The 17518-nt window shown below is 36.9% G+C and overlaps 1 protein-coding gene across 1 annotated transcript in view; it reads left to right on the forward strand.

Moving 5' to 3' along the window:
* Window positions 1–17518, forward strand: part of LOC150095635 (dynein axonemal heavy chain 8-like) — a 2108518-nt gene that overhangs the window by 1194401 nt on the left and 896599 nt on the right. The window contains exons 53-54 of the mRNA XM_090409931.1: window positions 5750–5880; window positions 11471–11624. Of these exons, the coding sequence (XP_090266057.1) occupies window positions 5750–5880; window positions 11471–11624 (285 nt within the window). The remainder of the gene's footprint in view (window positions 1–5749; window positions 5881–11470; window positions 11625–17518) is intronic.

Here is a 17518-nt window from a genome sequence, read left to right on the forward strand (position 1 = left end):
TACCTATCAGACAGCCAATCCTGAATCCAGTTGACCAATCTGACATCCAGACCCATGTGCTGCAACTTAAATATCAGCTTATCATGTGGCATCCTGTCAAATGTCTTCACTAGGTCTAAAAAAATGGACATAGGAGAGGATGGCTTAATTGTGAGTGAGCAGGAAGCATTTTAGGAAGTAAATTAACCTGATGTTAATATGATAATAGGATTAGATGGCATATCACCATTCATCTTAAGGGGATGTTCCAGGGAATTGGCAATAGCATGTCTTGCCTGTTTAATAAGCATCTTAGAACAGCACATGTTCCAAGGGAGTGTAAAGAAGGTAAAATCAGTCCCTGTATGAAGGTAGTGATAAAGCTGTAGCTTCAAATTATAGACCAATTGTTTGTCTATCAGGAGTTGTAGTGAAGATACTGGAGAGATTGGTGAGAAATAGGATACAGAAAGGGGATGAGATCCAGATAATGACCCTGATATGAAAGTTGGTTGATTATTTTGTTTATATTAAACTGAACTTACTACTATAGCACCATAGTTGTCTCCATAATTTATAAAAATGAATGTGAAAGAATGTGATTAGCAAGAGTTAGATATTTTGCTTGCAGGGGTGGTGAATTGGAATGGGTTGTCAGAAGCAGTTCTGAGTTAATGTCAGTTAATGAGTTCAAGGAGAAGCTTGATAGGTATCTTGTGAATAATGGTTTGTGCAGGCTTCCCATGCCATGTCTTTGATATGAATATGCCTAAGAAAATAATAGCACAGTGGCGCCTCGCAATTCGATGTCCAGCAATTCGACAGTTGAAATTTCGCTGGCCAGCGTGTGCATGCATGAAATTGTGAATTTGTCATTTGTTATTTGTCATTTCTTGTTGGGCTGCGTTGGTGTTTGCTCATGTTGTGTGTGCTAATTTTCAATTCTTCATTTTTCAGAAAGAAAAATTTTGAGCATCTGCTGTTATTATTATTTTTTTGAGTGAAATTTAAGAATGGGTCCAAAGAGAAGTGAGTAGAGGAATAATTCAGGAATAATTGGTTGAGCATAGAGAAGAAGAAGAAGAAAGAAATTGTAGATAAAATGCAGAAAGGTAGAACAATTACAGATGTAGCTCAAGAGTATGGTGTTCCTAGGTCAACTGTGGAAACTTTTTGGCAACAGAGAGAGAATATTATGGGTGCTGGTGCGATGAAGATTTCTGACAAGAATAAATCTTCAATCAATGAAGGGATGGAAAAGCTGAAAAACCTGGATTAGAGAAAGACAGATGAAACGAGATCCAGTAATTCAAGTAGTGAAACAACACGAGCAGTGATCTGTGAGAGGGCTAGGTTAATTTTTGAAGAATTGCAGAAGAAAATTCCAGGATGTACCTCAGATCAAACTGAGAATTTCAAAGCAAGTCGAGGCTGGTTTCACAGATTCCAAGGTAGAACAGGCATCCATAGTGTTCTCAGACAGGGGGAAGCTGCTAGTGCAGATAAAGAGGCTGCAGAAAAGTTTGTGAAAAAATTTGAAGATTTAATCAGGAAGGAAGGTTACCTGCTACAGCAAATTTTTAACGGGGATGAAACGGGGTTATTTTGGAAGCACTTGCCAAATTGAACTTATATCACTCAAGAAGAAGTGAAGCTTCCAGGACATAAGCCTATGAAAGATAGGCTTACCTTATTATTGGCAGCAAATGCAAGCAGAGACTTTAAACTAAAGCCGCTTCTAGTCTACCATGCAAAAGCCTGGGTAGACCAGCAAGTTTTCAAAGATTGGATTTTCGAGGTGTTTGCCCCAAGCATGAAAAGTTCCTCACTGACAACAGTTTGCCTTTAAAAGCACTGTTGATCCTTGAAAATGCTAGTGCCTGCCCTCAAGATTTAGAGGGCATTCTTGAAATTGACTTTGACTTCGTAAAAGTCCAGTTCTTGCCTCCAAACATGAAGTCACTGATCCAACCGACTGATCAAGAAGCGATTGCATGTTTTAAAGAACTTTACACCAAGGCTTTGTTCTCATGGCTTTTTGACGTGACTCGCTCTTCTAACAAGACACTGAAGGACTTCTGGAAGACCGAATTCAACATTCTCCATGTCATTTCCTGTATTAAAACTGCCTGGAATGGAGTGGCACAGAGAACCCTTCATGCATCGTGGAAGAAACTTGTTCCTAATTTTTGTCAGGATATCAACAGTGCAGACCAAGCAGCTGCAGCCATGCGAGAAATCAATTCAATGATGGAGAATCTCAACATAGAAGAGGTTGATGAGGCTGATGTAGAAGAGCTTGTGGAGGAATCACAATGACGAACTGACCATGGAAGAACTCAGAGCACTCAGCGAACAGCAAATAAAAGAGAGAAAGAGGAATTTCACCTGAACAAGAGGATGGCAGAGGAAAATGGCTGATGCCAATATCCTGTCATTAAAGAAGTTTTATTCCATTGCTAGAAGGTGCAGTCTGTTTGTTTGGAATGGCATCCCAACACTGCCAATGTGAGTAGAATGACAGACTTGTTCAACAACACCATCATGCATCACTTCAAAACCATCTTGAAAAAGAGGGAAGAGACAGTTCACCCTTGATCAATTCCTCATCCCTGATCAAGCAAAGAGGATTATGAGAAGAGGTAGAACAGGATAAAGATGACTCCCTTCCAACATCTAAGGCTCAATGGATTGTATGTATTGTGTATACAATAGTGTATTTTGTAATTTAGTGTGTTATACAATAGCAAAATATGTAAACTAAATAATATGGTGTATTTCTCTCCCACTCCCCTGTTAGGGGGAGTGGGATGGGGTCTAACAACTAATTAATCTGTTTTCAATAGACTTATATGGGAAATATTGTCCCACAATTCGACAGCTTCGTAATTCGACATTAGTTCAGCAACAGATTAGTGTTGAATTGGGAGGCACCACTGTAATAGGTTCTGTCATACCCTCCTTTGACTTCTTCACTGACAAAGCTCTCACAACTGACTCTTACTTCATTATATCATATGGCATTAAAAAAAAGAAAATGATAGTGTTGAACTTCGACACCTCCTTCAGTACACATGGTATGCCATTTGACTGCATGCACATTAATAGAAGAGCACATGTAGAGTCTATGCTATTACATTTAGCTGTAGCAATGGTGTTAACATTGCAAGACAAGACATTTATTGTTGAGCATTATTTTCATTCATATGGAGTTGATAGAGCAACCTGAATTTGTTCAAGAAAAACCTCTACACAGCGAGGTTATTGCATGCCATGCAGTTTCCAGCCATGGCACAATTTGCTCCTATTTCATTGAAGAGGATGGTATAACCGTGACCTTGAATAACGAATACTTCATCGAGAATGTGTTGGTTCCTTTCACCCAGGATTTGCATAGGATGTATCGTGCAAAAAACATTCCATTTCATGCACGGGTATTCCAACAGGACAGAGCAACTTGTCACACATCACGTGGTTCTAGAGCCTATTTATCAGAACATTTCCTTGGAAGGCTCATTTTGAGATTCACAGAATTCATACTCTTCATGTTTTTTCTCCTGATCTCGCATTGCTTGATGCCTTCATTTTGGATATGTTGAAGGAATAGGTATTCCACCATGACCTGCCTTCAAACCTCGATGAACTAAGAGATAAGTTACACGATATGTTCAGCAGATGTCCCAACCATTGTTTTTCCAACTACTTGCTTGCACTATGAAATCTATCTTGAAAGGCAATGTGCCTCTCCTTTCGAACACATAATCTATCATCGTTAATGCTTTAATCGACCACGCTTTCACCAATAGTTAGTGGTATTCCACCACAGTACATCCATAACTATCATTAGCTGTAGATAGTAGCAACAGAAACAGTAGATGGTGTTGGTGGTTGTGGTCAGTTGGTAATTGAATGGTAGAGATGGAGTTGTAGAGTATAGGCACCCTCCCTCGATGAGTCCATGGACTCCCTGGAAGTGTCAGATAATAATAATAATAATAGTACATATCATCAGATGTAAACATATACTTCTTTGTAAATGAACCCATTTACTCCATAACATATATTGTTATTCAGTACTATGATTTTTGTGCTATACTGCATTTATTCAGTGCTCTCCAAGAAAAAGATTACTCTTCTCCCTTCCCAATGATGTCCTAAAGAATTTCCTTTTTGTCAATCCTACAAAACCCTCTCAGTAACAGATATGTTTTTATCATATTCACTCTTTTGTGCTTATAAACGAACATCACCAAACCACAATTCATTATAATTATAAAGTGCAATGATGGATTCCTTATTTCTGCTAATTATTGTGTTTTTCAATAACCAAGTAATACTATGGACCACACCAGCCATTTTGCAATATGCCTGCTGAACTGCAGTTCCCTACCACCAACTTACCCTTATCAATTTCCCATAGCCCAGTTGTTTCATTATAATGTACAGCTTATAATCTCTTCAGTTCCAAAGTGCATAATCTTGTACTTTTCCATATTAAACTGAGCCTCACTATTTTTTGTCCATATTGTTAGCATATTTAAATTATTCTGTTTTGTTTTGTTTAACTATTACCTCCCTAGTTTGCATTGTGAGCTAACTGTTCCCCCTTCTAACAAATATTTCCCTTCAGATTATTTTCTATTAAAGCAGCACACACGCATTGTGCAGCATGCCTCTAGTCACTTGTCATCTCCTGATTCTGCTCCTCAATATGCTAGTCTTTAGTATCTGTCCACCAGCACCATGCTCTTATCCATATCACACCATTTTATTCCAGTTTGTATAACAGAGTTCCAGGCAGTATCCAGTTAAGTGAGTTCAGTGGATGATACGACTCATATAAGACCATATAAGACTGATGTATTTGGTGTTAGGTGTCTCAAAAAAAATGCTGCTGTACGTGAGATTGGAAGTGTAAAATTAAAGAAAAGAGCTATTAGTGATGATGCAGATGAGCATGTTTGCAGGCACAGTTGAGGCAGTTAAGTGTGAGAATCATTAAAAAAATACTGAGCATGAGTTCCTGAGATAATGAATTTGAGTGGGGTTAATACAAATCATATGAGTAGTTGTAGACCCATGGGAGCTGCTGAACAACATCATTCATTACAAGACAGGAAGAGTTTTTGACATTAGATTAGTTGTACAGCACTCAGAGAGGATGGCATAAGGATAGAATGTGAATCTAGTATTTTTAAGAATGATCTAGACCCAGATGAGAGGATTTTTTTAATGTTGTTCCCACTCATGAAATATGATATGCTAACCTAGATGCCATTTCACAATAATGCCATCTATCTTTTCTCATTTTGCCCATATCCACTATTCTATAATGACAAAAGCAGCACCAGTTCAGCATCCATATACATTTCAGTTGCTAACTCACCAAGCCTTTTCTCTCATTTCTCCTTCAGTCCATCTTCCTCTCTTTTCTGAAAGAATCTTTGGACATTATAATATTTAAGAATATTAATAGATCCCTTCCCTTTTTCTTAACTCTTGTCTGCATGTCAGTAATGTGTTACAGGCATTTTAAATGTCTCAAGTGTGAGATTGGCAAAAAGAAAAGTATATGTTGCAAGAGATTGATTCACACTAAGTGATGGGATTTAGGATTAGATGGGATATTAGTGTGGGTGCCATATTCCTGACCTGGTTGAGTCTTAGCATGAGCATTATACAGGGATGGATTAGTGTTAATGCAACCAGTTATTGACCTCTCAGCAATCAGTATCTCTGACATTAAATTATTGCAAACTTTCAATTTCAGATTTCCAGAATAATTCGAACTGACAGAGGAAGTGCCCTTCTGGTTGGAGTAGGAGGATCAGGCAAACAATCTTTAACTAGGCTGGCAACCTCCATAGCGAACTATGATGCTTTTCAGATTACACTTTCAAGGTATTTCTTTCAAAGATGAATTGTAAAGTTTAAATTAATAACTGATTGTTGGTGATATATTTTATTAACAAAAGATTTTTATTTTGTGATAGAATTTAATGTGCATATGATATATGCAAAAAGATGATTATCTGGATTCTGGTGAGTTCATTAAACAATTTGTGTTAAATCTGTGAAAATCCCAAGAATATGGATGGCACATATCTACTCACATAACCTTTTGTTCTAAGAGTTCATTATAAATTAATTAAGACTGTAATAATCGAGGATCTTAGACTTAATATAACAAACACTATGTTAAATTATTGACTAGGCCACCACTGTTGCTGTATTAAAAGTATCAATATGAATCATATTCTGACCATGTTATAAATAAAATATAGCTTTGATGTAGCGTTTTTTTTTTTCCCACTAGAGGTTAGGCCAATAGAATAGCAGTTGATTAAATTATCAGGAAATTAAAGTAATTATTCTTAATATTGTTGTAGTTTCTATAATTTATCATATTATTATTATTTTCTCAAGACCCCATGGAGTCAAAGACTCGTCTAGGTAGTCCTTTTGTCATACACACAACTCATCATACCACACCTTAAACACATTCAAATTCTCTGCAGACACCACACTCTCATTCAAGGCATTCCAATCATTCACATGGTTCTCCCCTAATCTCCTGCCATTTTCTGTAAAACCTCCCCAACATTGATCCTATAACAACTCCTTACTAGCTTGTAGGTCTCTATCATATCACTCCTCTTCCTCCTATCCACTAGACCTTTTGGCAAAATTTCAGAGGTGGCACATTGTGATTAGTTTGTGGAATGGAGGAAGGAGATCTGTCTTGGTTTTCTATATGAGAACTGAAGAACAAAACTGATGGCAAGAGACATTCCTTATTTTTAGATGTTACCATTGTACCAGCAGGATTTGAGAGGTGGAAGGACAGAAGTTGCACCCTACAACCTTGGCGAGGGATCAGAAGTCTCAACTGCCATTTAGATTTGTCGCTGCTTTTTTTTTTTTTTTCCAGTTGTTATTAGCTGTAGTTATGTCCAATAGTTTAAACTGGAACTATTGGACATATGCTGAATTTTTGGCTTGGCCTGCTTTGATGCAAATGGATTTGAATAAGAGTCAAAGGTTTTCAATGGAGTGTGAGCAACAATTTCTGTTATTAGATCTGGGAGCTGATGAGCAAAAGCATAGTAATCAGATCATGGAAGTGAGTAGAAATCCTTAAGGTCATCCTAATTATCACTATTATAGTGCCACAGGATATGAGGTTGAGAATACTGGGAGAAGGATGATCTGTAGTAGACAAGGTTGTCTGACTTGCTAAGAAGAGAACTACATTAGTGGCATATTTGAAGGAAAGCTGGTTAAAAAAAGTTCCAGGCTGTTGGGAAAAAGAAGATTACCTGGACTTCTGATGATTTATAGACAATTTGTGTTAAATCATTATTGACAGCAGACAGTTCAACTTCTCTTCTAGATTGGTCTGTGAATTTGGAGAAGGGAATCCAATCTGAAATGTAGACCAAATATCTTGTTAAAGATACCAAGCAATTTTATAAGCTAGGTTTTTTAAGAAAGTCAAGTTTGCAGCTGCACGTAGAGCAACAGTAGGCAATTTGTGGTAAAGGTGGAGCAAGTTCTGATCACTTTCCTTAGAATTTTCCTCTAATGCAAAGCACATTTCCGCAAGGAAATGTATGATGTTGTGCATTAAAGTAATGGTCACCACTCATACCAGTTTCGACCTTTATTGCAGCTGCCGGTAGTGCAACCGCGAACTTGACTTACTTGTCTGTTTGCTTACTTGGGAAAAAGGATTAAAAAAACCTAGCTTATAAAATTGTTTGGTATCTTTAACATAATATATACCCAAGATTAAAAAACTTTTTACAGACCAAATATCCATTTGTTTGCTATAGAGACCTTCATAGTGATTTAAATTGGCTGATAATGTGCGAAAAGTATAACAGCTGCAACTTTAATGGCACTATGTAAAGTTAAGAGTTTGAAATTAAGAGAACTGCACTATAGGAATTTAATGAAACTAGGATATGAGGTGAGTAAACAGGAAGGTAAAGTTTAGAGGTCATATTGCAGGACTACACAAAATATTTCATCATATATTTTATCAGAGCCTTATAAATAATTCACTGACATGTAGAAATAAGAAGATTGTCATTCTTCTCTATAAGTCTTTGATAAGACCACATCTGGATTTATCCACACATATCTGGATACTTTGGGGAAGAGTAGTTAGTGAAGTGGATTCAGAGATGACAAACGATAATTTATACAAATATACATTAGGTTTGTTGGTTATTACAGAGACTAGTTAGAATAGATAGAAAATATGTGATATGATAAAACACTTAGAACCTCCTGAGTCGAGTAGCTTTGAATGAGAAATTTATTGAACAGACGCAACAGATTACAATCAGGAAAGAATAAAGGTAAAAGATTAGGAATGTTAGACCTTCTAAAAAGCATCTACTTATGTGAAACAAGAAATAGTTTTTTATTATTGGTAATATTTTAAAACACTACCATCATTAAGTCCTAGTATCCATCCTAGAAGGACACTCCACACCAGGGTTTCTCAAACTTTTCATACAACGGAACACTTCGCAAATCCTGAAATTTTAACGGAACGCCTTGGTTAGAGTCTAGTATCATCAGTCTCATATGCAATGTAAAGCTAAGCACACGCTATCGGCAAAGCAGGCTGAATTGCATCGCAAAAATGTGACAGTGCTCACTACAGATGTGCTGGGCCACGTCGCATCACATGTGACTGCACGTTTCCTAGAATAGATACCTCTGTACTTCACTCGTGCTTGGAGGTGTCAACAACCTCGGACTGCTGAGTCAAGGCCAGCACACACTGGCCTTAATAGCACAATCCATACATAAATAGAGGAGCACTTGATTTTCAAACATGTTTGAACTTGCTGCAGCATTTAAAACCATTCCAGGCTCATGTTAATTTTGATAATTTTTCACGGAACACTTATTCACTTTCTGCGGAACACCAGTGTTCTGCGGAACATAGTTTGGGAAACTCTGCACTACGCTATGCTACACTAAATCTACCTCATGCAGCTTCTACATTCTCTACACTAATCATTATTATTTTCTTAGGCATCATCATGGAATCAAAACTCACTGTTGTATATCCACACTAACCATTTTTTTGCACAGTATCTGTCATACTGTACACCAATGGAGCAACAATAACTAACTCAGGAAATCCATTCACCACTCTACAACCATACATTTAGTCTTCACACATTTGTTAGCCCACTAACAAATTTGTAGGAGTGACTCCTTATTCTCTCCATCTGCGTCATGTATTGAAAAATTTCTTCTTTATCAGCTATGTAAAACTCTCTTTAATGACTTATGTTTCTGTCATGTACCATCTTTTCTGTCTATCAGCTGCACTCTTTAACCCATAAACTTTCATTTGCTATCATCAAATGAGCATTCTATAGAACTTACACTGTCTTGGTCATTCTCCTCTGGATCTTCAGCACTTCTTCCTCATCTCTAAGGAACCCAGACAACCAGATCTGTGTGCCTGTTCTCCAGATATAGCTGATAAGATCATTATAGAGTGAGATAATAACCCTACAAATGTCTTTTGTCTCTATATTGCATGTTTGCATGTGTTCCATAAATAATTCAGCTTTTTTTCTGACAGGAAAAAAAAAAACACTATTTGGCCATATGACTGACTAACTCACCTTCATTTGAAAAGACTGATAACAGTTCTTTACATTCCAATATATAAACTTACTTTATTCAAACCAAATGGTATTATCATTACAGAGCAAGATACAGAGTATGGCTATTAGAAACACAATAAGAGACTAGTCAGAAGGAACCTGACTGCATACCCCATATACCACTTATAAAAACTTTGATAGACTGCCACATGATAAACTGTTAAATAAATTGAAACCGATGGAATTGAATAGCACATTTCAGAGTTGGATCAGTGACTGGCTGTCAGATAGGTATCAGAAAGTTGTACATGGGAGATAATATGCATTGAATCAGTCACACCAGATAATGGCAATGAGGCAGAAGACCCTGACATTGAGAAATAGAGAGGTTATGATGCCATTATATAAAGCTTGATCAAGCCTCACATAGATTATTGTACACAGATTTCATCACCTGATTTACATGGTGATGAGGATATGTTTGAAAGGGTCCAGAGAAGATTCACAAAGTGGTCAGTGGTCTTTGGAATGTTGAGTACGAGGACAGATTGAGAGAATGTAAGTTGCAAAACCTCGTGAACAGGTGGAAGAAGGGGGGGGGATAAGATTGAGACGGGGTTGTTATCAGGTTGACATGGAAGAGATTTTTCATAGAATGGGTGGGGGGAGGAGGACAAGACACCATTGCTGGAAACTGTATAAGGAGGGTGTGAGCAGATGAGTGAAGAGAAAGTTCTTTGCATGGAGAGTATTTAATGGGTGGAATACATTGCCTGTGAGTGTGTTGTGAATATAGACATTTTGAATCAGTTCAAGGCATGGTTGGATGAGCATTGTTTGTCATCATGTTGGAGGTTTAATGGAATATTTACATCACTAGGTAAAGGATTTAAAAACAAATTTTAATGCTTCCAATATTTTGTCTCAATCACTGAGACATCTTCAGGGATTACAAATAACTCTTGTAACACACACTCAAATACAACATAATACGAAGTGGAACATGTGAAGACTCTAAAAAGTCCTATTTAGGTGGTGCACCCTCTATGAGTGTTTGTAGGTAGCCTAGGTTGTAAACTGGGACCTCTGATAATTAATGTTTCGCATTTTGGGTGATGTAACCATATTTATTTAAATTCAGTTAATTTCCGAGTGCTGCTACAGATTCTAAAAACAGTCTTTCTTTTTTGAATTTACTATAGTGGAGCATGGTGGTTTTTCTTCAGGAGATCGTGTGGGTTGTATCCAAAACATGGTATGCGAGGCCTGATTGACCATAGTTGTGGTTGCAGATGTATGATTTGTGTTCTTCTAAATGGATGGTTACTCATCTACCTGTCTGTCCGAAGTAAGCCAGCTTACAGGAACAGGGTACTTTATATACTCCAGGCACTGAGAGAGAGGAGGGGAGCTGATCTTTGGTAAAACAGATAGTGATAACATTATGCATTCTAGTAGCAAGCAAAAATAAGTTTTTAAACCTTTCCTAGTGCTGTAAATATTCCATTAAATCTCCATGAGTCTCTGACTCCATGGAGGTCAGATGTTAATAATAATAATAATAATAATAAAGAACTTTAAAACAAAATCAGTCTAATAAGCTATTATTTTAAATTATCAGTGCATTAAACTTTATTATGTTTATTTATTATGATAATATGCATAGATTGAACACTTGGATTACATTTATTATTGGAATAGCTTCATATGGTCTGAATGTATATCTTACATGGTGATCATTTATCATTTTTGATCTCTTCATTTGACATTGTTTGTTATCATTTTAAATTAACTGTACAAATATATATTAGTACAATTGATTGTTTCCTTTATTTTTACTTATTTTGCAGGACATATGGAGTTTCTAATCTAGTTGAGAATATAAAAGCTCTGTACACAACTGCTGGCAAAGATGGCAAAGGAGTAACTTTTATTTTTACAGATAATGAAATTAAAGATGAATCCTTTCTAGAATATATGAATTCAATATTGGGCTCCGGAGAGGTAAAATTTGTTTTGCTAATTATTAATTAATTAATCACATCTTTTTTTAGACCGACAGCAATAATTTTATATACATAAAGTATTTTTTTTTTTTTTTTTGTAATATATAAAGATATTCCAATAAATTTCAGTGTGTATGAAGTGAAAAACTTCTGAAAGGTACTTATCACTTCACCAGCATATCTGTCATAACCCATCATGGATGCATGTATGAAATATGCAGTATTTCCCTTAAGAATGAAGATGATCAATGAAGCAGTGACTTAAGAAATAAGCCCAGTTATATTATTGAATATGTGTTTTGGTCATATCACCACTCATGTGATACTGTGCAAGAGAATGATGAAAATTGTGCTGGAAAACATGTTTTTAAATTAAAGTATAATGTGCCTTTTTATCTCAAATTGTGCTGCAGTTGTGCTTTGGTTGGATACAAGTGTCCTTCAGTGGTGTTATTGTTTGGAATTCTGTTGTATATATTGTGACTAAAGATGGCATCCTACAAGAAACGTATGCCAGCGGCTTGCAGAACTTCTCTACGAAAGTCTGGCTCTGCATTGGATTTTTCGCAGTGGATGCGTTGCAGAAACTGTTATATGTATGTGCCGAGGAATGTGAAGGATCTGTGGACTGTTTGGCTAAATGAGAAGAATGAAAATGTCGATGTATGTGAGAAGTGTCGGGATAGGCTGGAGTTCTGGAAATTAAATCTGAGTTAAATGGGTTGAATAGAGAAATTAGGACATGGAGATTACTCTAGCTGAAGTAACATGAACAGGATTAAGTATGGAAGTGTCTTTGGTGATTGATGAAGGAATAAATAGTATGGGAGTGATTAGGAGTCAACAGAATGGAAGCACAAGAGGTCTAGTAGAAACGAGATGTTGTGAGAGAGTGAGGGAGTAAGTAAAAGAGCGTTGAGTAATGAAACTGGGAGTTAAATCTGAGTTAAATGGGTTGAATAGAGAAATTAGGACATGGAGATTACTCTAGCTGAAGTAACATGAACAGGATTAAGTATGGAAGTGTCTTTGGTGATTGATGAAGGAATAAATAGTATGGGAGTGATTAGGAGTCAACAGAATGGAAGCACAAGAGGTCTAGTAGAAACGAGATGTTGTGAGAGAGTGAGGGAGTAAGTAAAAGAGCGTTGAGTAATGAAACTGGGAGTGTCATGTCTGAATAGCATAGAAAATGAAGCCATGAGTGACTCTTGTTTGGACTTGAATGAAGTTATGAGTGGTAAAATATATAGTGATTCTATGATTAAGGGTACGGAGAGCAGTATGCCTGAGGAGTGCTTGGCTGGTGGAACAATAAAGAGAGGGCATGATGCAGAAAAGATGACTGAGTGGTAGTATAAATTGGGTAGCAAAAGATTTACGAACATTGTTAGATATCGTGAAGAAGAAAAGTGTCAATGGGAGGATTGTGTGTGTGTGTGTGTGTGTGTGTGTGTGTGTGTGTGTGTGTGTGTGTGTGTGTGTGTGTGTGTGTGTGTGTGTGTGCAGCCTCGTTTTGACAATTATGAATTTAGTAGACAAGCGATGATAATGAATGATATGATTGCAAGAATGTGCAAAAAAAAAAAAAAAAAAGGTCTGGAATTTGTTAATGTCTGGAGTGTGTTTGAAGGAAAAAGACAGCTGTATGCAAGAAATGGGTTGCATCTGAACATGGAAGATCATAAGTGATTGAAGAAGTTACTGTTTTTTGAACAAGTTGAAGTAATTGGGCAGGGAAACTAAAATTGAAAAGATTGAGTGTAAGAGGGAGAAACTTAAGCAGTGATTGTATAATTGTTGATCCTTATTCGCGAAATAAATTGCAGAATAGAGGGGATAAAAATCAACAAGGGACTACTGAAAATTAGTGACATATATATCAGTTCTAAAGCTGGCACAGGATTTGCAATCTGCAATTTTTGTATACAAATGCAAGAAGCATTTGAAATAAGAGGGAAGAATTTTTGGCATTAGTCAGTGCAGTCACACCAAAAGTTGTAGGCATTAGTGAAACTTGGCTATCAGCAGAAGATGTAGTCACTGGAATTGAATGTGATGGGTACAGTATTTTCAGGGAGGATAGAGAAGATAGAATGGGGGGGGGGGGGGGTACTGTTGATGATAGCTGATGAGTTGCAGCCAAAGAAAGTAGTATATCAAGATGACAGACATGTGAATGATAGTACATTTGAGGCGGTCTGGTGTGAAATAGTGACCAATGCAACCCATTATACAGTTGGTTGCTGCTATAGGGGGTGATATTGAATTCATGCATCAGCAAATTAGTGCTATGAGTGCAGGTTTAGTGTTTATTATGGGGAATTTTAATTATGGTGATATCAATTGGAAGGAGGAAATATCACATGGCAAAAAGGAAATGGAATTCATACATCTTCAATGAGATAATTACTTGAAACAGCACATAAATGAAGGGACACGTGGTGTAAGGGTGTTGCACCTGGTCATTGGTTCAAAGGATATATGCATAAGTAAGGTGGCCTCATTACCTCCAATTGGTGAGAGCGATCATGTGGTATTGACTTGGGAGGTTGCAAAATACAGAACTACAACCCCTTCTCTTAAGAAGGGGTTGTAGTTCTGTATTTCGTATATACAGAACTACAGGTTAGGCAATTATAACAAGCTTCGAAGTGAGTTTGCAGCAATCCCATGGCAGAACATATTGCAGGGTAAAGATGTTAGCAGTGCATGGGATAAAATCAGCGGGTATCTGAGGAAGGCAATATCAGATTGTGTTCCCATGGCCAGGGAGACAAACAAGGTAGGCGTTAGATGGATGAGTAGTAGTATCAAGCTTGATCTGCGCAAAAAAAAATGTTATGGAGAATTTACAAGTAGAAAGGCAATCAGTACACCAATGAGCAGTACAAGGCTCAAGCTAGGAAGGTTACCAGCATAGTAAGAAAAGCTAAATCGGATTATGAGAAGACTTTAACCAAGAAGATCAATGGTAATCCTGAAGAGTTCTTTCGCTATGTGGCAAGTAAAAGGAAGAATGACTTCAGAAGGTTAATCTTAGTGGGTGCCAAAGGTATGGAGGTGTGACCAATTCAGATGTAATAGTCGAGTTACTGAGTGATCACTTTTTCAAAAGTCTATCATCCAAGTGAGAATATCTCTGTACCTGTAGCAATAACTAATGTGAGAATTGAAGTTAAGAAGTCAGAGGTACTTAGTATATTGCAATATTTACATACGAACACTGCTTTAGGTTTAGATTGAATATCAGCTTTTGTGTTGCGTGAATGTGCAAAGGAATTGTCAACTGCTCTTACTTGGTTATTTAACTTAAGTTTGAACTCTGGTATGGTCCCTAGGAAATGGAAGGAAGGCAAAGTAGTTCCTTTGCATAAAGGTGGCTCTAAAACTGTGGTAGTTAATTACAGACCAATCACCATCTCGGGAGTGGTGGTAAAAGTATTGAAGAAGTTGGTTAAAGACAAAATTCAAGAATGAGTGGATCAGGATATGATACTCTATATTGGCCAACATGGTTTTGTTAAAGGCCAATCCTGCCTTAGCAATCTATTAACTTTTCATAATACAATGGCATCTGAGTTGGACAAAGGAACTGGCTACACAGTAGTACTTCTGGACTTTGCTAAGGCTTTTGACAGGATATCCCATGTGAAAAACCACTGCGTAAATTGGAGCGGATGAATACTAAACTGGTGATATGGATAGGAGAATGGCTTCTACCAGAAGGTGGTGTATGGAGGAGCAGAGTCCAGGATGAGGCAGGTGACCAGTGGTTTGCCTCTGGGCTCTGTGCTTAGGCCATTGTTGTTGAACATGTTAATTGCCAATCACGCAATATCGCGTGATGTGAGTTCTCACCAGCCGGCCAATCGCGCAGTTTCTAAGCGGAATAGTATAACGGCAGCAGCGAAACGCCGCTTAATATTTATATTGGCCACTAGGGAAGGGATCGACTTTCGTGGAGTGGGGATGGCCGCCAGCCATTGTCTATTGCTTATGTTAGCCAGTGCGCACTGTGGCAGCGTTCGGACAAGGCAACGACGCAACGATTTTGTTTAGTTATTAGTTGATTTAGCGTGCTTGAAGTTTGGTTTTTATTTATTTTGAGTATTGTTTTTTTTTTTTTTTTTTTTTTTAGTAAGTTACCTATAAATGTTGATTTTTGATAATTATTTTTTTCTATTTGTACGTTATTTTTAAAAATTCTATGTAATTATAAAAGACTGATAATTAAAGTTATAATGATTATATTTAAATGTTTTTTATTTGTAAAATATATGACTTATTTGACCGAATTACATATCACGCGATATCGCGTAATAGATATTTAGAGTACATAAATCCTATGTACATAAAAGCACATAAATAATATATTAACTTATTTTGAGCAGAATAAAAACTAAATAAAAAAATATAAAAAATTTGGCCACCACACGAAATTCCAATTTTCAACTTGGCAATGAACGTGTTAATTTGTACATAAATTATATAGGAAATGGCTTAAAGGGAGATATTCAGTTGTTTGCTGATGATGCAAAGTTGGGCAGCGCAATAAAAAATCAAGCTGTTGTTGAGAGTTTGCAGGATGATTTAAATAAGCTGGTAAAGTGGGCAAAAGAAAATGGATGTCAGTTCAATGTGGAAAAGTGTAAAGTTATTCGTTTTGGGATTAAAAGATTACCAGCTGTGTACTACATTGATGGAATGGTACTCCAAGAGATTGATGAGGCTAGGAACTTAGGGGTGTTGGTAGGTAGGGAGATGAAGTTCAGAGGGCACATTGCTAAGGTGTCCAAGATTGCACATAGGATTACTTGGTTGTTGAGGAACACACTGACATCCAGAGATAAAGAGATTATTATTCCCCATTATAAAGCCTTGATACTTTCACATTTGGAAGACTATGCTCAAGTTTGGTCACCTGGATTCCTTAGAGATGAGGAGGTTGTGGAGAGGGTTCAGAGTAGAGTGACTAAGTTTCTGAGTGATGTAAAAAAAATGCTCACTACATTGATAGATTGAGTGCTTGTGGATTGCAGAGGTTGGTTGATATGTGGAGAAGAGGGGGATATGATAGAAACATTTAAATTACTAAAACGTTTTTATAAATTGATGCAGGGGAAATGTTTCAGCTGTGCGATAGTGATGGAAGAACAAGAGGTCATCTCTGGAAATTAAAGAAGAGTGTGGTTAACAAAGGTGTCAGAACAAGGTTTTTTGCCTGGAGGGTGGTGAATGAATGGAATGCATTGACTGACTCAGTTGTGAGTGCTTTGTCTCTAAACGAATTCAAGAACAGATATGATAGATATTGTTTTGATAGTTTGGGTCTCCCGTGATGAGTCTACTGACTCCATGGAGATACCCTTAATAATAATAATAAATAGTGCAAAGTGTTTGAGGTTGTTTATGTTCAGTTATACATGTCAGAAGGTGAGATGGTGTTATCAAATTCTTGAAAGGGGAAAGACTAGTTTCCTTACTCTTACAAGTTAGAACTCTTCTTCTAGTAATCAATTGAAATCTCATCTGTTTTGCTACTTATGGTTTAATTTCAAGACATAAGTAGGAATTCTTCTAGTATACTTTCTATGCCAAATGAATGTGATACAGAAATCAATCTTATCATTGAGCATTATACCTTCTGTTCTCATACTTCTATAACAGATTGAGTAACTTGATTTTTGACGAAATGAATATATTTTGGAAGGCAGTCATAGAATAATGACTGAGGTAGTCAGATGTCTAGAAACTTGAGTTTGGGGATAGATTGAATGGAATGCTACCTGTGGATTGGAAAGAAGGAAGTGAAGAGTTATGTGATTAAAACATGAGTCAGTGAATGGTCATTTTCTTTATTTCCAGTTGCAATCTCATCATTCCAGTCTA

This window comes from Typopeltis vanoorti, chromosome 20 (genome assembly GCF_054136105.1).
Source record: "Typopeltis vanoorti isolate ZY-2024b chromosome 20, IOZ_Tvanoo_1.0, whole genome shotgun sequence".
Taxonomy (NCBI): domain Eukaryota; kingdom Metazoa; phylum Arthropoda; class Arachnida; order Uropygi; family Thelyphonidae; genus Typopeltis; species Typopeltis vanoorti.